At 46.2% G+C, this 27054-nt stretch overlaps 1 protein-coding gene across 3 annotated transcripts in view; it reads left to right on the top strand.

Moving 5' to 3' along the window:
* Positions 1 to 27054, top strand: part of TMEM241 (transmembrane protein 241) — an 82682-nt gene that overhangs the window by 33428 nt on the left and 22200 nt on the right. For all 3 annotated transcript variants that reach the window (XM_032467508.1, XM_032467507.1, XM_032467509.1), the window contains 5 exons: positions 505 to 550; positions 1696 to 1731; positions 3608 to 3642; positions 10282 to 10351; positions 15035 to 15128. In XM_032467508.1, the coding sequence (XP_032323399.1) occupies positions 505 to 550; positions 1696 to 1731; positions 3608 to 3642; positions 10282 to 10351; positions 15035 to 15128 (281 nt within the window). The remainder of the gene's footprint in view (positions 1 to 504; positions 551 to 1695; positions 1732 to 3607; positions 3643 to 10281; positions 10352 to 15034; positions 15129 to 27054) is intronic.

The raw sequence follows: 27054 nt of genomic DNA, 5'->3' as shown, positions 1-27054 counted from the left end.
AGTGCTGGTTGATCTTCTCTAAAAATGGGGGGAAGAGATCAAGATCCAGAAGTTTGTGTCAAAAACACTCTCAGCAATATATCAAAAAGAAGTTTTTTGCTTTAGTTGGTGAAATAAAAGGATCATCTACTTTATTTCAAACCCTATGTTCAGTGTTTCTTATCTATAGTCTTAGTGGGAAGAACAACGCCCTGACTTTGTGGCACTCTGTTCAGAAATCCAGCGCTGTTTCTGTTTCTCACCTGCACCATCAGAGGAAACCCAGGCTTCCTGTTCATTGCATCCTTCTGTTGACTGTGGGCCTTCCTGGCCCAGCACCCTGTGCTGAACTGCATCATCGCAGGGACTGTCGAATGCGCATCTAGGGTGCTGTTGGTCGCCCCCTGTTGGCTGTGGGTGGCCCTCACGGGGAAGAGGGACCCTTCTCCAGGCGGACTTTGTGCTTCTGTGGAGTTCCCTCCGCACAATGCCCTGTGCCACTGACCTGTGTTACTTCCTTTCCAGGAGCTTATAAGATACTCCAGAAATCCCAGAAACCCAACGCGTTAAGGTAAACTTTTAAAGGTTGGTGAGCCGTCATTTGGTTAAAGGAAAGGGGTGAGACCCTCGGTGTTGTGAGCTGCCTCCATCGTCCAGAGACTCCACGAGTCCAGGTGGCAGTGAGGACAGCAGGCTTGGCCCGAAGCCCTTTCCTGTGCTGTTGGGCGGGTCCAGCCCTGGTGGTCCACCAGCCGTCAGCGATGTGCGAAGAGCCTGGAATTCTGTCTCTTCCTTCAGGAGCAGCTGTTTAGATGACTTTTTGACCAAAATTATGTGCCCAGCTACCTTGGGCCCCAGTTCACTTCCTCCAGCTCAGAGGCACAAGTCTTTTTGCTTGTTTCTCCAGCTTCTTCCTAACTTTAGAGCCAGCAGCCTCTCCCATCACTAGCTTTGTTCTGGGGTGAAATGAGGCCTCTGTGGAGGGCAGTCAGTTGGCGAGTATAAGTGAGAAAGATGAGAGTTTGGGCCTCGGTGGAGCTGGGGCTGCCAGGTCAGAGCCTTCCACTGGGCAGCTGGCGCCTGGGTTTCAGAGGAAAGGTCTTTCCACAGAGGAAAGGTCTGAGGGGACTGACTCCTGGAGAAGGTTATACACTCTGAGGGTGTGTGGCGGGTCCCTAGGGCACTGTTTTATCTTTGAAATAAAGTGTTTTTGCAGCAAGGGGCCAGTAGAGTTGTTAGATAGAATATAGGATACCCCGTTACATTTGAATGTCAGGTAAGCAGGGAATAATTTTTTTTTGTTAAGTATGTCCCGTGCAATGTTTGGAATATACTTATACTAAAACATTATTTTTTCCATGAAATTCAGGTTTATTTTGGTGTCCTGTATTTTTGTTTGTCAAATATTGTAGCCCTAGAAGCCAGTCCAGTGGCCTGAGAGAGCTGACACTCCTTTTAAAGTGGCAGGAGTACACATAGGAAATAATTGGCCACAAGTGAAAATGCATGTGATAGTATTAACTGAGGAAACCGTTTTTAAAAACGAGCCTGGAAATGGTTTTGAATATGAAAGACTCTTCATACTATTTATTGATAATTTATAAATGTAGTAACTTGTACATAGCTATAATGTATCAATAGAAGCAAATGACTTTCGTGTATGTAAAATACTTCTGGTATTTCACATGCCTTATCTTTTTTTTCCTCACTCCTTAGTGACATTGACCAGCAGTACTTGAACTACCTATTCAGGTAAACTATAATTTAAATTTTCAAAGAATAACTTCTGTCCTTCTAGACCTAGTGGATTTTTACTTTCCAATAATGTTTTGATTGGGGAGATATGAGCCAGTGTTCCTGCCAGGAAAGTAAGCTCAGTAATTGGTGAGAGGATCAGAACTGAGGAAGCTAAGTAGCAGTCCTGCCCTTGGGCCAGGCAAGAAGCACTTCCAACCAGCCCCACACTTCAGAGGGCCATGCCTCTCCCCAGGGGATGTGGAGTGTGTAAGGCTAAGAGCCCTTCCTTCTCGACTGGGCCCTGGAATCCCCTACCCACGGGAATTCCAAGGCCTCCCTGGGTCTGTTTCCTTAACTCACTCCTAGACCTAGTGGGTGTCCTGAAGAAAGGCTGGGGTGGGAGGGACTGTGGAAGGAAGGTGGGCTTGCAGGTGGAGGTGTCCACACCCACACGTGGGAGGTCCTGGGGATGCGGAATGGTGCTTGGTGTGGGAAGAGAAGAGGATGCACCAGGGGCCCACTGGGAGCCCTTCTGACCTGAAGCTCCAAGGATTCCAAGAATTCTAAATTTTCACCTGGACTTTCAGGTTGTTTTGAAGGTGCATTTGTTAAGGTAGGATGAAGTTTGAGGCTTGATTTGTAACGAGTTTTATTTATTTTTTTTTAATTTTTTTTTTGAAGTGTAGTTGATTTACAATGTTAGTTTCAGGTGTACACTAAAACAGTTCAGTTATATGTGTATGTATTTTTAGGTTCTTTTCCATTATAGCTTATTTCAAGAAATTGAATGTAGTTCCCTGTGCTCTACAGCAGATCCTTGTTATTTATGTATTTTATATATAGTAGTGTGTATCTGTTAACCCCAAACTCCTAATTTATCCCTCCCCTCCCTCCTCCTGTCTCTTTTCTGTGATGCTTCTCCTCTGGGAGCCGTCAGAATAACACAAATGGCGTGGAGATAACCCAAGAGCATGGTGGGGCTGGGCAGACGAGCTAACACGGTTTCCCAGCTCAAAACTTCTACCCTGCCTATAATGCCACCAACTGGAAACTGTGACAGTGGGGTCCTCAGTCCTAGTGCACTTTATAGCTACTGAGAGCCATAGCAAAGGAAAACAATGAATGCCTGGACCAGACCCTTAGAGAGTCTAGCCAGGATATTGGGCTATTCGGATGTGCATCCAGGGTTAAGAACCAGAGTAGGCCATCCAACACTTTAAAAAGAAAAATTCCTTCTTATATTTGAATAGAAAGTTTTATTCCTAATCTCCAACTGAATCAGCAACCTGTGTGACATGAGTTCCAATGGAAGAGGATATGAAGGTGGGCTTAGGGCCATAGGAAGGCACTGCAGACAGGCACTGGGAGATGGGACAGGCTTCCAGAGAGGAGGATGGGAGACCGCCAAGCGCTGAGATGGTCTGCATCATCCTTTCTGGCGTCAGCTGCAGATTGGTCCAGGTGGTTTTCAGACACAAGGTGGATGGCATGGATCATTTTGTGGGCTAGCTTCTTGGAAATTTATCCTTTTGTGTATTTAATTTTGTGACTTAGCTCAGGAATAGATTTAGGTCACGCTCGGCAGCTAGCTTTTAGGTTGCAGCCTGTTTGTAATTTATAGAGTCGGCTTTGTTTAGCCGACAAATAGTCTGTAATTAGGTGAGTCTGATCATTAGTGACGCGGATGACTCTCAGCCCATCTCAGGGGAGACCCAGCCCTCTTGCCAAAACCGGAGGCATTTTTAGTGATTCACTGACGAGTTGAATTTAGGCAGGATGAGACCATTTAGCGCAGACAATTTGCTTTTAGGCAAATCTCGCCATTTCCAGGTAGAATGGGTAGAAATGGGCCAGGGAGGTTTTCCTCACAAGTCTGCTATTTCTTTTCCAGTGTGGTGCTCCTGGCCTGTGCATCTCACCCCACAGGTAAACATCATTTTCTTTGTTTGTCTCACGATGCCCTTTCAACCCAGTGCTCTGAGCCCACTTATATCTCTGGGGGACATTTTGTAAGAGAACGTGGCTGCCTTCCAGCATGTCCAACCCAGAGGTTAGGAATGGCCCACATACTCAAAACTGCTCTTAATATCCCAGTCTGGATTTATTGCCCATGACTTTATCCTTGAATTGTGTTGTCAGTGTTTTCATCTGGTGTGACCTAAGGTGTACAGACAGTTTGTTATCTGCCAAATAAACTAGTGCCTGCTTTGTCCTCTTCAAAAATTCCTCCTTCCAGCATCCAGAATTGCTCCGCAGTCCTAGTGCTAAAGATTTGGTGAAGGAGTTCAAATAATTCCCCCAATTCTTCACTGATCTCCTTTTATATATTTTAATCGTATGTTACCATCCAGTTTTCATAATTCCAGACGAAAGAAGTCAAGTTTTAAAACTTCCCTTCACTCCCTTGCTGCCTCAGTTCCTCTAGAGTCATTTTTCAGATTCAGGAATTGCCCACAAAACTCTCTTCCATTGTGTCTTTTTTTTTTTTATTCTGAAATGTTTCAAAGTTGATGCATCAACTTGAATAAGTTGATGCTTATTAGAGATAAAGCAATAGTACCCGTGTGTGGTGTGGCTGAAAATACACATTTTATTGGTCAGGCTCTTTAGAGTAACGTTTATTGACCTTGGCTATGCACGAGGCACTACCCAAACCCTCAGGGTCTCAGTCTCTCAGCCTGTAAAACGAGAAGTGTGGACTGGATCATTTCTAAAGCCCCTTCTAGGTCCCTACTGTGCCCCAAACAGCAACTCCTTCCTGTTTGTGTTTTTAGCTGCTTCAGACTATTTGAACTGGTGTCCTCAGGGAACTAGCGATAGAGGCTTGGGTCATGTTTCTAGAGTGTTCATGACAAATCCACAGCGGTGTCTCATCAGCATGTTTGAATTTTTTTTTTCTCCATGAATTGTTCTATACTTAGCCACACTGAGGCACCGTCTGCTACTTTCTGCCCGCTCTCGCAACCTGCTGTGGAGTGAGTGCCTTCTCCACCATCGTTTATTGAAACCCTGTCCTTTTGCTCCGCAGTCCTAGTAAAAAAAAAAAAAAAAAAATGTATGAAACCCTGATGTTGTCCCTGAACACCTTCTGCTTACCCATGCCGCCGGGTGTCTGCCTTCCAGGCCTGCCTCTCGCCATTCCTTCGTGCGGCCGGAGGGTTGCCACCCAGCAGATATTTCAGCGCCTACTAAGCATCCGCTGCCTTTGAAATATGTTTCAGTCAAAGACCTTTGGAAAGTCATGTCCCCACTGGTTCTCCTTGGTTTATACGTTCGTTTTCTCCCCGAGTGATTTCTAGCGAACTTGGGCAAATAACACTCACTTGAAGACATTACTCTGCCTTTAGTTAGGAGGCTATGCTTGTCCATTTGTTACACTCATGATTATCCGAGCTGGAAGGAAGCTTGGTGATTTTCCCAGGTGCCAGCACACTTTACAAATGAGGAAACTGAAGCCCAGAGGAGTTAAGTGATGTGACCAAGATGATGCCGAGCAGATAAGTAGCAGAGGGAGGCTGGAGTTTCACTGAGGATCCCCAGTGAAGGGCTGGCCCCGGAGCTGAGGCGCCAGGAGCCCTGTGGGCCTCAGTAGCCATCGTAGCAGGACTTTGCAAAGGCCCTGGGGAGTGAGGTTATGTATGAACTGGTGGCAGCCTTCCAGAAGAATCCAGAGATGTCCACTTCTACCAGCACCAAGTTCAGGATCTAACCCATGAACGTCCTGGGGAAGCGCTGTAAAACCACACCTACTTTTATGTGTATTAAGTGACATAAAAGTACTTTTTTATTATAGGTGCTTTGTGTGTGGTCACCATGATCATGCTTGTTGCTTTCTTAGAAGTTTTACAAATTGTGTGTCAAGGTGTGTCTGTTTCTCCTTCCACCTGCGAGTGGAGCGCCATTGACTTGACACCTTGGTGGATGTGGGGTGGTCCTCAAGTGTCTGTGCGGATGAGGACTGTCAAGGAGCAGAACAGTCTTGACAAGCGTAGGGAAGCTGCTTGTGAAATACACAGGAATGCACTGTTCAGGTTTTGATCAGCTTTAACTTTCAGAAACCCACATGGCCGGCACATACAGTTGTGATCTGTATCAACAGTGCCGTTCTTTATACTGACGTTATGTTATGCACAACCTTGTGCAGCTGTGAGCAGCTGCATAAAGCCTGGCCAGTGGCCCTGAACTCTTCCATGAGTCGTGGTGGTGTTTTCCCACGGGAGCATGTGATCGATTACAACATTTAAGTATATAAAACAGCTGAGGAAAATCTCCCTCCTCCAGAAGTATTCAAGGACTACTCTGATTGGGCGGCTCTAATTCCTGCCAATTTGTTAGCTTTCTCATTGGCCCATGGGCAGTCCAGCCCATTTTAAAGATGGAACAACACTTCATTCTTTCCTGCTTGCTTATTACATTTTCTATCTGGAATGTGCACTGCAAGGTGTGGGTGTGAGTCAGGGAGAGTGTCTGTACCCATTAAGATCCAGTAAGAGTCAGGACCCATGGGTGCAGTCTTTTTTTGAAGACTCAATAACTTCTGAGATTTTAAAGCAGGGCTTTATTCTTTTTGCTTTCTTCTCACCACCCCCCTTTTTTTTTATTTGTATCTTAATTATTTGGTAGTACTTGCAAAACATTTTAAAATTGAGATATGAGGTACACATATGAAATGTGTATCTTAAATGTACAGCTTGATCAATTTTGACGCATGTAGACACCCACGTAACTCACACCTCTATCAAGATATAGGAAATTTCCTCACACTCCTTCTCAGTCGCTCCCTTTTCACCGACCACCAGAAGCCCCTACCGAACTGATTTCTGTTACCAAATGTAAGTTCTGCCTGTAATAGAGCCTCGCATAAATGGAAACACACATTTTTTATCTGACTCTTTCAGCCTAGTGTTTTCAGATTGTCGTGTGTCTCACTGGTTTTTTCCACTTTGTTGCTTGCTACTGTGCCGTTGTATGAACTTACCACTTCTCATTCATCCCTTTCCCTGTTGCTGCTCACCTGGGTCATTTCAGGCTCTGGACTGTTACGAATAAAGCTGCCATCCGCATTCTCATACAAGACTTTGTGGACTTATGTTTTCATGTCTCTTGGATAAATACCTAGGAGTAGAATTTCTGGGTCTGCGAGTAGATATATGTTTTAAGTTTTAAAGACAGTGCCAGTTTTCTAAAGCATCTGGACCATTTTACCCTCCCTCCCAGCGACGTGTGAGTGTTCTGGTTGCTCCGTGTCTTCACCAGCGTTTGGTGGTGTCTGTCTTGCTTTGGCCGTTCTCCTAGGTGGGACATGGTCTCTCAGGAGTGCTTCTGACTGAGCTGAGCTTCTCGCTCACTCCTGAGTGACCAGAAAGGTAAACTTGCTTGAGATGCAGATGGTGTGGCTTGGGGTCGCTAACTTCAGGGTGCACTGGGACGTGCTGGTAGGGACCAGGTAGACAGTTCTCCACGTCCTAGGGGCAGACCATGAGACTGTCCCCTTTTTGAGCGCTGGGTTTGCCTCTTGGTGGGTGGGAATCTCTCTCCTAATCTTTCAAAATCACGGTTCATGCAGAGGCTCCAAGAATCTTGGAACCTTGCTTCCCCTCGGACTGTTTTAAGTAATAGTAGAGAAAATAAATTCTTCCTCTGCTTGACAGTTGGCCTTTCATATTTGTCGGGGGGGGGGGGGGCCCTCTGCTGTGGCGTTTTCAAGCGAGAGAATTTCAAGGAACCGAAAGGGCAGGAAGACTTGCAGCCATCTGACCAGAAATGACCTTATTACCTGGGGTGTCTGTTGCTTGTGTGTGAGATAAAGCAAGCAGTACTAACTGCTTCTCAGAACTGCCCTTTCATTTTCCTGCTGGTTCTGAGGACTAAAATGCGGTGAGAGGAAATTTTCTTGATGTTCAAATATCAATTGTTCTTGAATGTGGTAAGATTGTGCCACACTTTTCACCGTGGCAATTTCATGCTTCATTATCTTCAGAGAAATGGGACTCACTCCCTCCCTTGGAGAGTCAGCAGAATTTTAACTGTGGAGCCCAAGAATGAAGGCTTAACTCAGACTTCAGTGCATGAGCTGTGTGTTGATGCCACAAAACTTGTGTGCAATGCTTGAACCACTTGATTTGTGCTTTAAGTGTGTGTTCTGTACTAGATGGTGCAGGAGTGTTGTCTTTTGAGCATCCTTACAGGCTTTCTTAGGCCCCTGTGTCTGGTTCTCACGTGGCTGGGACCAGCCAGCTGCATACTGCAATGTCTTCAGGGCTGTTTTTGCTGTTTGGAGGTTGGGGTCACCCTCTCTGTTGAAGAGTGCTGCTTTAGTAAATGGTGAGGCAGGCTGAAGGCATCAGAGGGGAAGCACTGGAGGTCAGTTAGAGATTGAGAACCAGCATGGCCAGCTGGAACATGTTTGGAACATTCTCTCCAGGGAAAGTAAGAGGCGTTTAGGTGTTTCAGATGTTCTTGGTTCAGTGGTGCTTGTTATTCATCAGGGATGGTCCTAACACCCTGGATACAAATGGTGAGTATGACAGAGTCCTTGCTCTCAAGGAATCAGTGGTTCTGGGAGGAGAGACAGTCATGGAATCAACTAAGTGAGAAATGTGTGGAGGTTTTAGAAATGGCTCAAGGATGAGTGCAAGCTCTTCTCTCTTTTGCTCTCAATAACTTATAGGATCAATTTTTGGGAGTTGGGTGCAGGGTGTTATGTAACTGGTAATTTCCCTAGGATGGTTTTTTGTTTGTTTGTTTGTTAGTTTATCTTCCTCCATCCTAGTCTACCTCTGGCCACTCTGTTACCCTTGAGACCCCTCCGCAGCCTGGGCCGGGCTGTCAAGGTTGGCCCCGCACTAGGAGTCCACTTCACGTCCCCAGAGCATTTCTGTTGAAAACCTGGGTGCTGAGAGGGGGCCACACCGAAGGAGTCTCAAGATCCTGCGTTTAATGTGTCCCCTCTCTGCCCAGTCCTCCTTATCACAGTGATTCTGCTGCAGCCACTGTCACACTGAGAGGGAGGCCGGGGAAGGGCCAAGAACCAACAGCCACCAAAGACACAGAGTAGATCCTCCACGGACATCCCTTCACCTGCCTAACAGGGGGCTCTGGCCACCCGCTAGGACCAGGCTGCTCAGGGTTACTGTGGCCATTGCTTCCTTGGGGAAAGGGACTTCCGTATAAGCGGAGCTCTTTGTGCCCTGGACATCTGAGCCTGATGTTGGTTACAGAGTCCCTCCCCAAGTACAGGTCCCGAGTAGACGACAGAGGTGTTCAGTGGAGTTCTAGCAGAAAGAGAACAGAATTTTCTCTTCCCCTTTTGTTGGGCTGTGTAAAAACCAGATCCTAGGAGATCCTCTCCTTTTAAAATGTTAAACACACATATATATGCACAGATCAAACCAAACAAAATAACAATAGCTAGGATAGGAAAAAAAAAACCGCCCTCCAGAGAAATGGAATTCAGACCTTTCCTTCCCAATTGATGGTTGAATCATTTGAGATCATTTATGTCTGAGGAAGTGTAGCAGCACGTGGTGAAACTCTTGATTAATAAATGGAGTGAGGGAGGATATTCCACTGCACCTGATGTGCTGTGAATACTCAGAAAAATCAGTCTCTTGCTCCAGACCATCCAGAATAGAGAGACAGAGTCCCGGCAGTCTGGAAGGCCTGGCTCCTCCAGTCTCAGAAATTCCAGATTTGGAAGGATTAGGCGATTGCTGTGGAAATGCTTAATTCCTTTTCTCTGGACATTTTTGGAAGGCTTTCTGCTTTTTTAATCTCCTGACTTCTTGTTTGTGACCAAGTTCAAATTCCAGAGAGGGAAGCTGCCAATATGTGTGATTATTTCCTCTTGCACCAAGTGGAATTAAAAGAATGAACTTACTTCACCAGAAATAAATGTACCCTTTGGACCTTAAACTAAAATGAGTATGTAGGAGCCATTGGCCCCTGCTCTGTTTGTGCGGTAATTAAGCACAAAAATGAAAAAAGATGTCAGAGTCATGCATTCACGATCTTTTTTTAGACATAAGGCAGAAAAGAAAGAATAACCTTAAAGATTCTTTTTGTCCTATGCTCTGCCTTGGGCAGGGATGGCTGCCTGGTGAAGAGGAAAGAGCTCAGGGTTTGGAGTGACCGGGGCGCACATTCTGGCTCCACAGTTAAGGAGTTGTGCAATCTTAGACAAATCTCTGAACTCCTCTGAGCTCCAGTTAAAATGGGGATAACAAAACTTCACAGAGTTGTTACAAAAATGGGAGAGATGATGTACTGAAAATCTTTAGCATAGGGCCCTGCAGAGGGCAGGTTCTCACTAAATGGGTGGTGGTGTCATTATTTATTATTGTTGTTGTTGTTGTTGTTGTTGTTGTTATTATTAATTATTATACTACAATGTCAATGACAGGGAAACCTGAGAATGCCAGAGTGAATTCGCCGCCTGGCAGCTCAGTGCTCAGGGGGCTGATGTAATTAACACCCTCGCCTTGTGTTTCCGGGGCAGCCGGGGGCAGGGGGCAGAGGGCGTGCGTGCTGTGCATGCCCGCGTTTCACCCTTGCTGTGCCCCTCAGGTGATCTCCTTGGCGTCCTGGACTTTCCGTTCCTGTATTTCTACAGATTCCATGGCAGCTGCTGCGCCAGGTAATCTTAATTCATAAAACCCCCTCGCACCGCGGATTTGTGTGTTTCTTTACTACCGGCTGCGTCTTCGTGAAATCCCGGGTCACTGCTCCTCATCTGAATGAGCGGCAGAAGAGAGCAGTGGCCGGGGCGGGTGTGGGAGCCCCCTCCTCGGCCGTCAGTGGGTTGTTACGGACATCCTCAGGTGCTCGGAGCCGGCCTGAGACCTGCAAGGACCCCTCTCCTGAGAAGCTCCTCAGCCAGGGCAGTGGTTTTCAGACGTGCAGAAAAGATAGGAGTCCCTCGTTTTTGTTTTTGTTTTGTTTTTCTCCATGAGCAATTCTTAAACAGAACTTCAGTGTATAAAAGTGATTGAACTGACTCAGTTCAAGGAAAGATTTGGGTCCAGAATCACACTCTCTCAGCTTCTACCTTGGCCTCTCTCTTGTTCCTAAAGGGCAATCTCCAAAACACTTTGACTGAACCCTTAGACTCAGAGACAGAATGACTAGAAGTCTGGACAACAGGTGATTATGTTAATACTTGGCCTTGGGAAGTATCAGGGATGTGGACTAATTAGATAAATACTGTTTTTTTAAGAAGTGAAAGTTCATATTTTATTTTTTTTTAAATTGAAGTATAGTTGATTTACAATGTTGTGTTAATTTCTAGTGTACAGCATAGTGATTCAAATTTATATGTATATATTTTTCCATTATAGGTTATTATAAGCTATTGAATATAGTTCCCTGTGCTATACAGTAGGACCTTGTTTTTTATCTAGATGAACACATTTAGATATATAGAAATTCCACCCCCATTCCCTCTTTCCTGCTATGACCCCCACTTCACTTGACTTTATTGTGTTGAGAAATGGAAAGGCTTCTGTGGACAGTCTCAAAGCTTGGGTTCTGATATGGTCGAATGGCCAGACTTGGGTTGAATTCCAGCCTTGTGTTTTTGCTAATTTGTGTGGTCTTTGGGCAAGTTATTCTAGGTCTCCTGAGCCTTAGTTTAGTTTTCTTATCTGTAAAATGGAGAGAGAATACCAATACAGGAGGACTGTGTGTATTAAATAAGATACACAAAGCCCTAAGCATCTTGCCCAGCCCAGTAAATGATGGGTATTGTTATTATCCGTAAATCAAATGTCAACAGACCAGGAGCAATTGCTACGTAAAGCCAGACCACCCGTTCCCACACACGTAGGTCTTACCTTGGGAAGCAGTGATTCTCCACAGAGTCAAAAAGCTGATATGCACCTAGGTGCTACTTTTGAAGGGTGTGTGTTAGGACAAACAAACAAAAAATCATTATTATCGAGTTTGCTTCTGCATTTGAGCCTCAGAATGATTTATTTATCATCCCCAGAAATGTTTCAGGAAAACTCTGGCAGAATTCATCTTCTCAGTTCCTATCATCTTGGTCAGGCCTCGTCACCTGCTGGTTGACTAGGATCGTGGGGCATGAGTGTCAGTGTCGCCCTGGTGCCTGTGGACTTGCTTCCCTTTGGGCCTGGCTATTAGGCATGTGTGTGACCAGGGTGTGGAGGGAGGGCCACCACGTCTAGTTATTTGGAGCAGAGCAACCCAGTTCACAGCCCATTGGTGATTGTGTTGTGGGGTGACATTCTGCCTCCATTTCTACCCATTTTAACCTGCAACTTTCTCATAACCCAACATGAAAAATAAGTTTTTTTTTCATTTAAAAGATTTAGAAATCTTTATGTGAATTGATTTAATTCTCTAGTACATTCGAACATTTGACCTTCTGGCTTCAGTACAAAGCTGACCCTCTTTTAAGAACGAGTCAGTTTCCCCATGTCATCTCGCGACTCCCCCATAACCTTATTTCAGACTAAGAGCTGTCACCTTCAGAGGTCCTGGGGGGGGGGCTCAGAAGGGGCCATGGGGGCCTGAGGGGCTGTGGTAGCTGTGGCCTGGAGACCCTGTGAACAGGGAGCCCCAGGCTCGTTCACTTTGGGGTCCTCCCAGTGCTTTTAGGATCTGCCTCCACCACGAGGGGTAGGAGAGCTGGAAGCAGAAGGAGTGGGATGAGGGAGGGACCCATGAGTCATTTAGGGATGATTCACCGATGTGCAAGTCAAGTGATGAGGAGAGTCACGGATGCTTTCAGAAGCGTGTTGGTCACAAGCCAGGAGTAGCTGAGTCCGAGCAGAGTTGGTGCTGAGGGGAAAGGTCAGCGTGGAACTCTGCCCTTCCCTGGCTGGACGTGGAGAGGAGAGGAGAAGGAGGTACAGGAGATTGACAGGCACCTGTGAAGTGGGGGCTGCGGGGAGGGTGGGTGTGGACAGTACAGGAGGAGCGCTGGCTGCCCCACTCTCCACTCCCAGCCCTGCAGCTGCGGGCACCCGGACCTTCTCCCTCCATCTCTCTGGTCTGGAGCACATTTCCATGATGAGGTCCGAAGGGCCATGGAGAACTTTGGAAGAGCCAGGAAACCTGGATTCCAATTGTGCCTATGCCTTGGTTTCCTTAATAAAGTGAAACTTCTGTTTTGAAAAGCTCTGAATTCCATAAGATAGGATGAAGAGCACAATGCTTATTCCTGCTTTAAGAACACTGAACCGAACCCGAGGCAAGAAAAAAGGCGGGATATGAGGATTTGGTCAAGGTTATGAGGGTCAGTGAGCACAGCCAGGAATGGAATCCCAGGTCACTTGATTTCCAGCCTGCTGTCTCCCCACAGGGGCTCCTTGTGGGAGTGGCTCAACGTCTTAATCCACTGCTGCCCAGACTCGAATGACCAGAGATACCAATCTGAGCAAACTTTGCAGGTCATTAGGCCAAAGAGGCTGAAATATACACAAAAGAAACCTAATCCCTGTCTCTGGTCCTGTCCCAAGAATGTGGCTGTGACCTAATCTAATCTAACGAAGTGAAGGCGCACATTTCTGTGAAATGTGGTTTTAGCTGTGTTCAATTCAATCTGCTTCCAAATACACCTGTCAGACAATTATGTAGCACCTGCTGTGACCAAGGCACCTTGTTCAGCTCTGTCAGGAAAATACAGAGAAGCCCAGGATTGGGCCCCTCCTTCTTAGGGCTCATGCTCTACATGGGCGCCACACCCTAGCACCTATAACAGAGGTCAGATGGCAGTGTGGCCCTTGACCCCCTGGAGGAGGTACAGCTCATATGACCTGCTTGAGGTGCAGCTGCAGTCGTATCTCTTGTTTCTTCAATTTCAATCTCTAATAGAAGTCCCGCTGAAACCCCACTTTTACATTTTTGTGGGAAGTCATGGAATCTCTCTCCCACACCCTCTTCCCCAATTGCCCTGCCTCCAAATGCCAGGAAGAGTGGCCGTTCTGTCTGAAGCACGATTTGCCTTGGCCCTGACCACACCGTGATGCTTTCTGAAATGCTTCCAGCACAGCACACTGCTTCCCTATCCAGTGCGGTGCCAGCGCCTTGCTGGTCCAGACCTCTGAATAGCCTCCGAGACGCTGCCCAGCCTCAGGCTCCCGTGGGAGGTGGCCGCACTTTCAGGCATCATCCCCAAAGCATAGCTTCTGTGTAGGTGGCCTTGGTTTGGGGGACTTCTATTAAATATGCAGCCCACCCTCCCTCCGTTTGGGTTCTTACCTGGAACCCAAGGGCCAATCCAGACCCTCTGACTTCATATGGTGAGTTTTCCTTTGGATGTCTTTCTTTCTTTCTTTTTCTTTTTTTGAAACTGAACAATCTAATTGTTTTATTAAAGTCGGATTCCAAGGTGAAAGGCCTTAGTCCACAAATAGGAGAGAAGTATCTTGTTAAACAGTGTTGACTTACGTGGAAGCCAAGTCAGGAGGGACTCTGATGAAGCTGTAAGCAAAAGAAAAGACACCTTTTGTTTGATCATCCCCCAAATGTTTTCTGTTCCTTATAGAAATGTTCCAGCTGTTCTTCCGTGTTAACAATCAAGCACAAAGTACAGCCAGTTTACACAGTCAACATGTATGCATGCGATGAGCCGTGTTACTGTGCAGATTAAGTCATTTTACATTTACCCCTCCTCCTGATATAAAATTCCCAAGATTTTCCCTTCCGGCCCACAGTTTTTCCTAAGCTGGGGCACGACAGTGGTTCCTGAAAGTGCATCTAGTTCGGAATAAAAGAACTGAAACAGAGCGATACGGCCTTCAAGAACAGGCAATGAACAGGAATGCAGTTACTGCAGGTAGCTTCCAGGACAGACGCTTCGTCTTACAGGGACCTCCTAATTATGTAACAACAGGGTGGAGGGTGATTTGGATGACAAGGAAATCATCTTTTTTCCCTACTAAACTGCCTCCTAGAAGTCTTTTCCTAACAGTTTGTCCTGCTTGGGAAAAAAGGTGAAGGTCTGCTTTAGCCAGTACCAAGCTCCAGAAGTAACAGGGGAGGGGACAGGAGATACTGTCCTCCAGATTTTTTTTTCTGTCATGATTTAGCCGGAGTCCTCCCAAACTTCTGTATCCACGTCCCAGCTCCAGTGAAATGACATCATCATAGCTCCTTAGCAAACTAGAGCTTAATGGGTTTTTAAAATTTTTGGCCTTTTTAACCCAGAGATCACTAGAAAACAGAGATGAGATATCGGTGGTATAAGAACTAAAAACTGACTAATTCTTGTAAAGGTAAATATAAAATGTAACAAAGTAGCTACAGGCTGCAGGAAGACCAGTCTCACTAACAAAAGTATATTTTCTCCTTCCAGTGGGTTTTTAGGATTTTTTCTCATGCTGAGCACAGTGAAGCTAAAAAGCCTTATGGCCCCAGGGCAGTGTGCAGCCTGGATTTTCTTTGCTAAGGTAAGAGACAGGGGAGAGGTGGGGAAAAATCCGTCTCAGGAGCCTCTGTGACCAGTGTTCTCAGACCTGCGTAGTGTCATCTCTGTGACCAGTGGAATCATCTCTGGTCACTGGCCCTGAGCCTGATCTGCCACGGGCTCAGGTGACGATGTCTGAGGGCTTCTGCCTGTTTTGTCAGAGGACAGAATCTTTATCCCATTCCTGGAAGGTGAACTGAGGAAGCCTCTTAACTTCCTTGAGCTTTAATTTCCCCATCTGAAAATGAGAGTTTTTGCCAAAAACAAACAAACAAAGAGCCGTCCAATGAAATTATTCTGTATGATACTGTAGTGGTGGCTACATGTCATTATCCATTTGTCAAAACCCATAGAATGTACAACATCAAGAGTGAACCCTAATGTGAACTGTGGACTTTGGTTGATAATAATGTGTCTATTGGTTCACTGATTGTACCAAATATGCCACACCGATGAGGGATGTTGAGGGTAGGGGGGTCTATATGTGTGGGTGGGGAGGTCTATGTGCAAACTCGCTGTATTTTCTGCTCAGTTCTGCTGGGAACCTGAAACTGCTCTAAAAAATAAAGTCTATTAATAAAAAAAATTAAAAAAAAAAAACTCCAGCCCTCTAAGCATCCTCCAGTTTGAAGACACCGGATTCCTGGGCGCATGGGGCAATTCTTAGCCTCCTTCCTGCGGGCTGTGAGAGTCCAGTGCTCCAGGGACTTGCCCGGAAGCTCTCCACCTGTCAGAGGCAATACAGAAAGGAAAACAGATACATGGCCACACTGGGGGACTTTGATGGGCCCTTCACAAAAGGCACTATTATAAAAATGCCCAGTGTGTATCCCATTGACCATGGCGGAAGCATCAGGTAGAGAGATGGGAAAGTAAGAAGGAGCAGAAAGGCAGCTGTGGGATGAGTGACCTTAACTGAAATGCTCTGGGACTGGCTTCTTTCTAGTGGAGCATTTCAATTCTCTGATGTGTGTGAAGGGGTCAAGGTACAGGGTTCTAGGTGCTGCTTCCATTGAGTGAAATTTCTTTCCTTTTCTTCTTCTTCTTCTTCTTTTTTTTTTTTTTTTGTTGGTACCTTTTCAAAGTGAAATTTCTTAATTAATTTAATCTAATGCAATAATCATTTAAACTTGTGCCTTTGGCCATCTTTGTTGGTTGATTCCCCCCGCCGCCAGAAAAGAAGAACAAACATTTTTATTTGAAAATAAATTTCACGGTGATGTTTTTACCTGCATGGTCTACTTCTGAGTAGCATTAATCATTCTAATTCCAGCGGAAGGTAAGGAGTGACTGAGAAACTGCCTTATGACCTGAGAGAATGAGGAGGTTGATAAATCCTCCCCAAAAGCAACAAGAGAGCTGGAAAAAGACTGTCAAAGATACCCCTTTCAGCTCTCTAACTGACCAAAAACACACAACAAACTGAGAAGCATTTGTTCATGAAAAACTAACAAACTTTTAGTAGGAACAGCATGAGTTTGTGGTGGTCTTGCCTAGGGTTGCTCTCATCCCCTCCTCCCCATCTCTGTAAGTATGATATTTCAACCAGAGTGGGACAGGCTGCAGAAACCAAGAGACTTGCTGCTGCTTCCAGAAGGGGCTGACTCTGGAGTGTTGTCAGGTGAAGTGGCCGTCTCAGTGGTAAATGAACAAAAGAGCCAGTAGCTCCTCTAGCTTGAGTTTCCAGGCCACTTTGGGGCAAGCAGTGGACCAGTGGTCTAGCTGGGGACTTAACAGGTAGTTCTGGGAGGTGAGACAGCCATCGGGGGGCTTGCTTGCTCTCCATAAATGCCAGATTGACCTTAGTCTGTGTGCATGAGCAGCAGAGGGGGAGTGTGCCCAGGGCACTCATGCATCCCTGGCCCACAGAGCCCGTGTGCACTCACAGAAGAGGTGTGGGAGAGCTGGCAGAAAGAAGAGCCAGGGCAGACGTGAAAAGAGCCCGAAGTGTGGATGTGCTCCCAGCCCACACACAGAGTCGGAAGCAGAGAGAAGCCTCTCTGGCCCAAGGTGTCTGAGCAAACCTTGGACTAGTCTTTGCCAGAACACTAAGCTATGCAGACATGGGGATGACCCCTAGGAAGGCAGGTTTAAAAATAAAAACAAGAAGAAAAATTGAGGGAAGACCTCAGGAACTGTACCTTATATGGCAGACAGGTTTCACAAACATAGTCCAGGGGGCAAATTATGAAGCAATAGAAGCGACAACACCAACAAAAATGCTCTGGGACAAAGTCAGAATCCAGAGTTGTTACCACATGTTATCTAAAATACCCTGTATTCAGCGGAATAATTAGGACATTCGGAGAAAAAAGAAACCATGATTTGCGCACAGGAAAAAAGCAGTCAATAGGAATTGTGTCTGGGTGCCTGTCCTCAGATGTAGGACTTAGCAGAAAAAGACTGCAAAGTGGCTATTTAAGTATGTTCGGGTATCTAAAGGAAACCGTGTTTAAAGAATTAAAGGAAAGACTCAGTGAGTACAGAGTCTTTGGCTTTCCTGATGAATTCTATCACATATTTAAAGAAGAAATATTTTTTCCTTTGCAAATTCTTTTAGAAAATAGAGGAAGAAGGAATAACTCCCAATTTATTCTATAAAGTGAGTTACCCTGATACTAACGCCAGGCCAAAAAAAAAAGTTGTAAGAAAACCACAGATCAATATCCTTCATGAACATAGATCTTTAACAAAACATTAGCACTCAGCAATCTGACCTTCTCTCATGGAAGATAAATGGCATAGATAAATGCCATGAGTGGTTAATCGGAATGTTTGTCCCTGTTTTTAATTAGAGTTTGGACAGTTGCAGTTGGTGCTGTGGAGTGGGATTTCCCTTCCCATTACTGCGTAGGCTCACGTGCTGCTCACGCAGTCCAGGTGGGACATGCGGCAGCTTTTTGAGACATGGTCCCACATGAGTCTTCGAGTCTGGAGTGTGTGGTGGGTGCAGAAGTGGAGCGAGGAAGCCAGGGACCAGGGGTACAATATTGCAAAATTAGAAAATTCTAGAACCTGGACTCAACGTTTCAAGATAAAAGCAGCATATATGAGATAATGTGTGTGAGGATGGCTGTGGAAGCACAGCGTGCTGTGCAAACCCAGAGCGTGATGTAGCGTCACTTAAACCCCAGCCCAGACTTAATTTTGACCTCGCTCTGAGTCCCAGCTCTGCCACTTTCTCGGTGTGTGCTTCGTTTACTCCTCTGTAAACAAGTGTAACAATAATGTCTACCTTGCTGAGAGGGTTGCATAATATTTAGACAGCCCTGGAATAGTGAGTGCTGGTATTTGGCAGGCTCTCCTTGGCTCTGACGACCACTAGTTTAATTCTTCCACCAGATCAACCAGTGATTTCCTGAGTCTGGATTTACCACTTGTCTTCGCTAGTTCTAGGTTGTGAATTGAGTTGGAAACCGCCTACTCTAGACACTGCTCAGAATTCAGCACGCAGGAGAATGAGCTCTCTCACAGCATCCTTAATCAGACATTGTCTAACAAAAGAAGCAATTGATGTACCATTCACAAAGTTTTTAAACCTATATAAAGAGTCATTGATTCAGAACAGTTGCTGTGGCTGTGGGAATGTATGTTTGTTGGTCTCCATGGAGACCACTTGCTGGCTGTTCTGTGATCACCAGCCTTAATTATACACTGGGATTGCCAGGGAGCCTGCAAAACTGTCTCCATAACAACACCTCCTGTGTAGTAAAAGGACCACAGTCCTGAACTGTTTCCCATCTAGGAGTTTTTCTTAAAAGAACTGAGAAGATTCTGCTGGTAAGTTTCAGCCTCTGTTTGGTTTATCCATATGAAGAACTCTTAAGTGGGTAGGAATTTTTCTGAGTTTTGACTGCCGACCCCTTAGGCTGTTTGGCCAAGTCTCAGGAGCGTGGCCTGACATCTTTTTCCAGTGACATGTTGACGTTTCTCTTGACCTATTGCCAAGATACTGAACTAAGAAGGAGTCTTGACTATGTGAGTTTACTAGATAAAACTCAACCTGTTTTAAGTGTGGGGTGAACGTATGAAAGTGTCCTCCACAGGTGCTGTGAGGGTTTGATGTTCAGAATTTTCAGATGTTCCCCAAGACCACGGGTGACACTCTTGCTGTTTCTGGTGGAATTTTTAAAAAGAAAGATAAAGGAGAAGCAGCTTAGTATCTTTTATCCTGGAATCACACAGATTTCATGACTTCTAAATAACACTTTTTCTCTGCCTAATTTTTTAAGATATATTTGTAGGGAAGTTCCAGAGCTTAACATGGAATCACATCTTGAATTTCTGAGAAGGTGACAAGTAAACAGATCTTTCAGGTTCTGGAATCAGATTTGCATTCCGTTTCTGGTGCACACAGACACAGGACAGACGACAGAACAGTCCTGAAAGTGTGGTCGCGATCCCCGTTGCATTCTTCTCTCACTGGGTCTGGTCTGTGCTGAACAGAATGCTAGTTCCCCTCTGCCTTCTACTTCCTACTCCGTTACTACTTACTTCTTTTTCCTCTGTCTTACAGAGGTATGATTGCCATATAATGTTATATTAGTTGAAGATGTACAACATAATGATATTTGTATATATTGCAAAGCGATCCCCACAATAAATTTAGTTAACACATCTCTGCTTACATAGTTGCAGAAAATGCAGAATGCTCCCCGAATTTGCACGTTGTCCTTCTTGGTATCTTTCTGGTTTTAGTATCTGTGCTGCTGAAACGGTCATGATTACTCCTTTTTCTTCATCATCATCGTCATCATTCTCATCATCCTTGCCACCAGCCGCTAGGCGAGGAGAGCCGGTGGCAGGGTTTCCCCACTTCCCAGACGGTAAAAGGTAATCACATTTGACTATTTTCACTTCTTCCCGTTTTCTCAGCTGCTTAAGTCTCCTCCCTCCTTCTTCCCATCACATTTACAAGCTCATTTGATTAGATAACTTTCTGGGTAGCAGTTTCGTATTCCTTTTATTTTCTTCCTCGGGCAGTTATTCAGCACCTTGATGTGTTCTGGAATCATCTGATGAAGATAAATTGTTAAACCCAATGAAGCTGTGCTGTGATGTAACTTCTATGGTGAAAGAAGTGAGCTTACAAAATCTAATTGTGACTTTTCCTAATTAACTCATTTTTCTTTTTCACAGTCTAAGTGGCTGGGGCAATGAGAATCATTTCTCATGGAAAATGAAAACCCAGAGGCAGTAGCACAGTTTCCTTTACAGCCTGTAGCTGGGCAATAATAACATGTCGCTGTCTTTCCATGACATCACCGTTGAAGCGACGGGAACGTGAAACGGCTCGTTCAGGAGCTGCTCTGTGTCTGTTGAGCCGTATGGAAACAGCAAGAAGCTAGTTATCTGGGAATTATTCCTTTAAAAACAAGGTTTTCCCAGAGGACCTATGGGAGGGGAAATACAGTTTGGGATTAAAGGGAAAAAAAAATTAAATTCCATTTCCTATTGTCAAAATAATTCCTAGGGAAATGAGTGATGTTAACGGACATCTTGCTGCTTTGGATAAAGTTATTGTTTTTCTTGTTTCCGATTATGAACTCCTAATTTTTTCTGGGCTATTTTTCGTGCCATTGATCACCACAATGTTCTGTGCTGCAAAACTATGATAACGATTCTGGGTTTTCACCACTTTTGACCTGAATGAATCTTCTTTAGTTCATTTACTAAGGAAATACCCTAAATTTCTGTGAGTGTTCTGGCTGCAGAGTTTATATGAGTGCTGTCAGCATCCAAGATAATTTAGAGCAACTAAAATTAAAGTGATTTCTTGCAATGCAAATACCAATTAATTGGGAAAGTTTACAGGGCCTCTGTTGGGGGATGAGTCGATGAGTCCTTGGTTCATTGTAGGATGGCGTGATAAATGAGTGCCGAGTGAATGCTTAAATGCACGATCTTGTTTTACACATCTCTGCCGGTTTGTGCACCAGGGCAGAAATAAATGTGCAGTTCTGCTGCACCTTGAGAAGTGCCTTCCCCCGCCCCCAGTAATGCTCTGGTAGGTGCATGTCTTTCTTTAATTGTGCCATTAATTCTGTTCGAGTTCACTTTTCCTTATGAAGATCCACCATCCATATCACTGGAACTAAGTTCCCCAAGATGTGGCTGGACAGAGGGTAACCAGCAAGGAGCCCTTTGAGGCTTGTATATGCCCGGCCCAGAGGGCAGGCTCCAGGCAGAACCAATTGCCCGTGTCACTAGGGAGCGTGCTAATAAAATGGGGGCAGTTCTTGGGAAATCTGAAGGAGCAGACTTTCATAATATGAAAGCTAAGTGTTGACACATAATAGGAATGACATGTGGATTTGAAAGACTTAGTAGATCTTTACTTGGTGTGACTTTGTGAAAATAGCTCTTCTCTCTCATACCTTAGAGACATCTTGGTGGCCTGGCCCCCCAGGGGCCCCAGGGGCCCTACCTGATCCTGCCCGACACTTGTTCTCCTGTTTTATCCCCCAAAGTGGAATTTGTTGTATAAAGAGTCATTTGCTCATTTTCCCCTGTTTAAAATCTCTCTCCTCTTGTACAAAAAGGAGCCCAAACTTGTTTTTCCCTCTTGACTCCACATCGGCACTTTGAGCTGGCCCGGTCATCCTTTAGATGACGATTCCTGGTGCGGTTCTTGTTTACATGCACGCAGACTATGTCTGACTGTGAGGCCGGACACTGAAGCACATGCAGGTTGTGCTTGTTTATGTGACTCCATAATAGCCAGTCTGTTGGTCAACCGTGTGGCAAGAAGAGGTTTTTCCAGTCAGCAATGAATTGCCTGATCTCACGTGAACTAGCTGTTGGGCTGTGTTTGTAATTTTATTTGATTGTTTTTGTGCATGTCTGGGGAATGTCCCTGCGGGTCTGGTTATGAGGGTGCCGGGCTCTCTCTGGCTACCTTTCCTCATCTGTTGTCTTGTCGTGTGACTTCTGGGGGAGCCGTGGGTGACACAAGGAGACATGCCTCCTTCAGTTACGTGGATTGAACTCCTTTCTAATTTATCGAGTGTTCCAGCTCTCTGTGAGGGACAGAGCCTGTAAAATGTACTCCAGTAGAAGGAGAAATCGAGTGATTGCCGAAACCTTCCCTCCTGAAGCTAACGTTTAAGGTGCACAGAAAGAGGGGGGAGGGCATAGTTCAGTGGTAGAGCGCATGCTTAGCATGCAGGAGGTCCTGGGTTCAATCTCCAGTACCTCCGTTAAAAAAAAAAAGAAAGAAACCTAACTAAGGTGCACAGAGAGAAGTACAGTTTTCTCATCTGTAAAATGGGAATCATTGTTCAATGTCACAGAAATATTGTGGGGATTATATGAAATAATGTGTGTTGAGCTGTTAATGTTCACTCTTATTAATTGAACAGAATGAGCTTTTCTTTCATAGATGGAGAAATGTTTGAAGAGCTGTTTGTGTTTTGGGTTTGGCTACAGTTTGAGAGCCGCTGGCCTGGGTCAGCAGAAACACAGAGAGCCTTCGCTTCTGCTTTGTTCCGTTTTGCCATTCTAGTGTCAAGAGAAATTCGAAGTGACCGGATTCTAGTGGCACCAGAGGTCCTAAAGTTCTCTTTTCAATTTTTCAAGTAACTCAGGGAACCATAATTCGTCACTTGATCTAACATTTTGGAAGTCACAGATGTTTATTTTAAAAAAAAGGAAGAAAGAGAGGGAGGAGCAACGTCAGCTCTAAACACTGTAGGATGAGTGGAATGCAGCTTTCGATCTGGGCTAGGTTGGTTGTAAGAGAATGGGGATTTGAGACAGAAGTGGTTTTAAATCTGATGTGGTTTTAAATCAGAAGTGGTTTTGAATCACACCTCCAACCAGGACGGCTAAAATTAAAGAGACTGACAATACCAAGTGTGGGTGAGGATGTGGAATAACATTGCTGGTTTAAAAAATACTGAAGCTGAACAAGATCTCTGTTGTGACTGAGCAGCCCTAGCCCTGGTTCATCCCCAAGAGAGATGAAGACACACACCCACAGCAGGACACGTTTACTGGTGTGGAATTGCAGGTGGTGGTTGCACAGCTCTGTGGACATACTGAAAAACTACTGTATGCTTTTACAGGGTGAATTTTACGTTGTGTGCATTATCACCCAGGAAGATTGTTATCTTTTTTTAATCCACTGTAGGACTATCCATAATAGTTTTATTCATAACAGCCCCAAACTGGAGGAAATAGCCTATACTATTTAATTAATAATAGCCAAGGAGCAGCAAATTGTAATCTATCCATACAGTAGAATAGTATACTGCAGTGAAAAAGAGCCTGTAGCCACGGAGGTGATGCAGGTGTACTGGCTGAGGAGGAAGGTGAGGGAGCTTTGTGAGATGCTGAAAAGGTTTGTTATCTGTCTGGTGGTGGTTACACAGTGTTTAAGGATGTAAACATTCAACAAGCTCTACACTTAAAATTCAAGTTCGTCGGGCAGAAGGTATAGCTCAGTCGTAGAGCGCATGCTTAGCATGCACAGGGTCCTAGGTTCAATCCCCAGTACCTACACTAAAAAAAAAAATTCAAGCTCATCATGCACTTTACTGTATTTATGTTGTACTTCAATAGAAAAAGATCCAATGTGGGCGCTGCAGAGGTGCCGTCCTCAGAAGGCAGAGCCCGCAGCCGAGCCTCTTCTCCTGCCTGTCACGGGGAAGCAGGGGCTGGGCACGGCAGCTTCCCCAGCAGACCCCGTGCCTCTAGCTTTGACACTGTCTTTGTCTGCGGGCCGTCTGGGGTTTCACTGGCTGGGGAAAGGGAAGAACCTGCAGGCTGCTCCCTCGCTTTCCTGGGCACTGGCCACTGGCCACCAGTTCTCCTGAATGTCCCGGTGGAGAGGGTTTCTCATCGATATTCCGCTCAGTGCCAAGATGGAAAGGGGAGCTCAGGCCTCCTGGTAACGTCTCAGAAGTATTTCTTGTCCGGCTTCTGCTGCACAGGTGAGGGGCGTGTACTGTCAGGTCTGCACTTCCTTGAGGGGCTGGACGGGTAAACGGACTGCCAACCTGCCGCTCTTGGGTGCTGTGCAGTTGGTGGCGGGAACACCCTGCTTCCCATCGGGCCGGGTTCAGGGGCCTCCCTGCTGGGCGCCCTCAGGCTCCCCTGGGCTTTGTGGCTGTGGGGCTGTGGTTCATCACCCTTTGAACATGCACATCAAGTTGGTGACTCCCTTAGTCCCAGCAGACGGGATGCTTGAGTGTGTTACCAAGTCCTGTGGGTGCAGTGTAAGCAGGGAAGAGGGGACCGTGTCAGCTTTATGGGGGCTGGAGGAAGAGGTCAGACCCCTGGGACCTAGGGGACCCTGAAGACTAGCTCATGCTTTGCCGTCAGGCTGCCTCCCACAGGCTGTGGAAAGAGGGTGAGGGCACCCCTCAGCCAGTCCCCTCTGCCCTGTGCAATGCGAGGCCACCTTCACGCTCCCCAGCAAACAGAAACCTGCCCTCCCTCCTCGTGCTGCTGGCAAAACATAATGGAATTTTTGCTCCATAGATAGCAGCTCGTTGGCCAATCAGATTTTAGATTCAGACCTCATACCGCCCATTGAATACCTGATACAGTAAAACAGTAGGAACAGTGCTGACAGCTCACGCTGATTGCCTGCTCACAGGGTACCAGGTGGTGTCCTGGGTACTTGGACACACATGTCTGACTTAACTTCTCATCACGATCTTGCGTGCTTTGAACTGTGTGCTTCTCCTTCCCCCTTAGCCCTGAGGAGACAAAGACGTTAGGTAACTTGTCTGAGCTAGAACCAGGGAGCTTGGACTTGGACCTGGGTCTTGACTGCAGAGCCTGCACCCCCTCAGGCTGGAGGGTCTCCGCTGCAGCGGGGGTGAGATGGAGAGGCTGAGTTGGAACATGATTATAATGAGCGTAATTGGACTCCCCGACTCACTCTTTGTTGTTGTTGTTGTATTTTTCTTAATGGTTAAGTACACAATATAGAAAACACCCCCAGGAAACTGGGAGGCTGCTGGGGCCCAGATGAAAGCGAGGGGTCTCAACCTGCCACCCGGGCAAAGCTGGACCACACTGTCGGGACGAGTCTCAGGAACTCCCACCGCCCAGCAGCACCGCGTGTGCCCGCACACAGGAGCCGGGCCCCCTGGGCTCTGAGGATGCAAACGGCACCGTGCCTTGGTTAGGTCTTGAATTTCCTGGTAGGTGTTTAACTGCAGGCTGTGTTCTCCATTATTGAAGCAAATAATTTTTTTCTTACTTGGTGATTTGAATTTTGATCCATGACACCTCTGCAAAAAAAAAAAAAAAAAAAAAGTTTAGTTCAAGTTTCTTCATTAAAAAAAAAATCAAAATGCTTATTATAGAAATCTTAGGAAGTTAAGTTAAAGGAAAAGAAGACAAAGCTTACGTGATCCCACTACTGCAGATGTTCCGATGTCTGCTTTGGGACTTATCTCTGTCCGCATGTAACTGGTTGGTTTGTTTTCCCAGAAATGGCATCATTCTCTACCTGTTCATTTTTTTTTTTTTAATGGAGGTTCTGGGGATTGAACCCAGGACCTTGTGCATGCTAAGCATGCTCTCCACCACTGAGCTTTTACCCTCCACGCACCTGTTAGTTTTTATGTAACAATATTGGAAATATTTCTCCTTCTTGGAGTAGATGAGGAGATTGAGGCCCAGAGAGATGACCAACTTTTTCAAAGCCTTCTCTACAGCCTGACCTGGGAGAAGCAGCCGCACGCAGCTGCCTGGTCCAGAGCTTGCTTGGCCTGATATGGGCTGAGACCTATGAGTCCCGGGCACCAGTGGGCATTTAGCACAATGTCTGACGTGTCATAGGCCCTTGATAAAGGAAAGAATGAAAGAAAGAAACTGGCTTCCGTGGCTGAGGCTTGTCTTCACGCCTGGGCTGCCCCGCAGTTTGTTTGAGCAGCTTCCTGGCTCCCCTTTCCGGCCCCACTACCAAAGCCTCAAGGTGGTGAACTCAGAAGCCCCCAGTGTTAGGCTGGCAGAAAAGGCTACATTTTCCCTCTGCAGCTGTAGGCTGACTGCAACACACACATTCTAGCAGTTAAGGTCCCGATTGTAGGGGTGAGTTCCTCTGATTTGACAAATACGCCACCAGGTCCTAGAGAGGCTTTTCAGGCTGAGGGGAGGACTATGGTTTCACATGCGGAGTTAATCCAGTGCACTTTCCCGGTGACGTGGCTCAGAAGTCCTGTACTTAAAAGTGGTTAACTGCAGTGATGCACCCTTAGATCCAGCGTGTGGGTTCCTGGACCCCACAGGTGAGCCAGCCTCATGTTCTGAGGTTAGCAGACAGCATACAGCCCCGCTCTCTCTAAACCCCCGGCTCCATCCCTTTCCTGGGGAGGTCAGCTCATTTTTATCTTCCCCTTTAACCCCTCGAGGAATTGATATTTTGAGCCTGAACTGAAAAGGGGAAGAAGACATCCTGAACGCCTGAGGGAACTTTAAGCTTAATGTAGCAGGGACTCTGCTGTTGGAGCAGATGAACACGTTCCCCCTTCTCTAACCACTTTCCCTGGGTCCTTCCAAACACACAGGAGAGGAGGTGATGTGACACTTGTCCCTATACTAAATCCATCGGCAAAATCCTTCCCCCTTGCATACTGGGAGTGCGTTTCTTGGAGCTTCGGAGAGATGCCCATGTCTGGGTCTTGCACATGCTCCTCGGTGCCCAGGCTGAGCCTTTGCTGGAGGAGGAGGCGTGCCTGCCCCTCTGCTCGGCCTGCAGTGCTGATTCTGTGTCCCCTGATTCATGAAGGCATTTACTGAACACTTAAAGGTTCAGCCCTGCAGGCGCTGGGGACCGAGCGGAGACTCTGCCCCTGTGAGCACACAGGGTGTGCGGTCCTGGAACCCAGACCTGTGAGCCTGTGTGGGAGGAGCTGCCCCGGGGCCCATGGGGACCCTTCAGTTTCTGCCCT

Source organism: Camelus ferus, chromosome 24 (genome assembly GCF_009834535.1).
Source record: "Camelus ferus isolate YT-003-E chromosome 24, BCGSAC_Cfer_1.0, whole genome shotgun sequence".
NCBI classification, from domain to species: domain Eukaryota; kingdom Metazoa; phylum Chordata; class Mammalia; order Artiodactyla; family Camelidae; genus Camelus; species Camelus ferus.
Note: the sequence above shows the minus strand (reverse complement) of the source record. Positions and strands in the feature narration are given on the sequence as shown.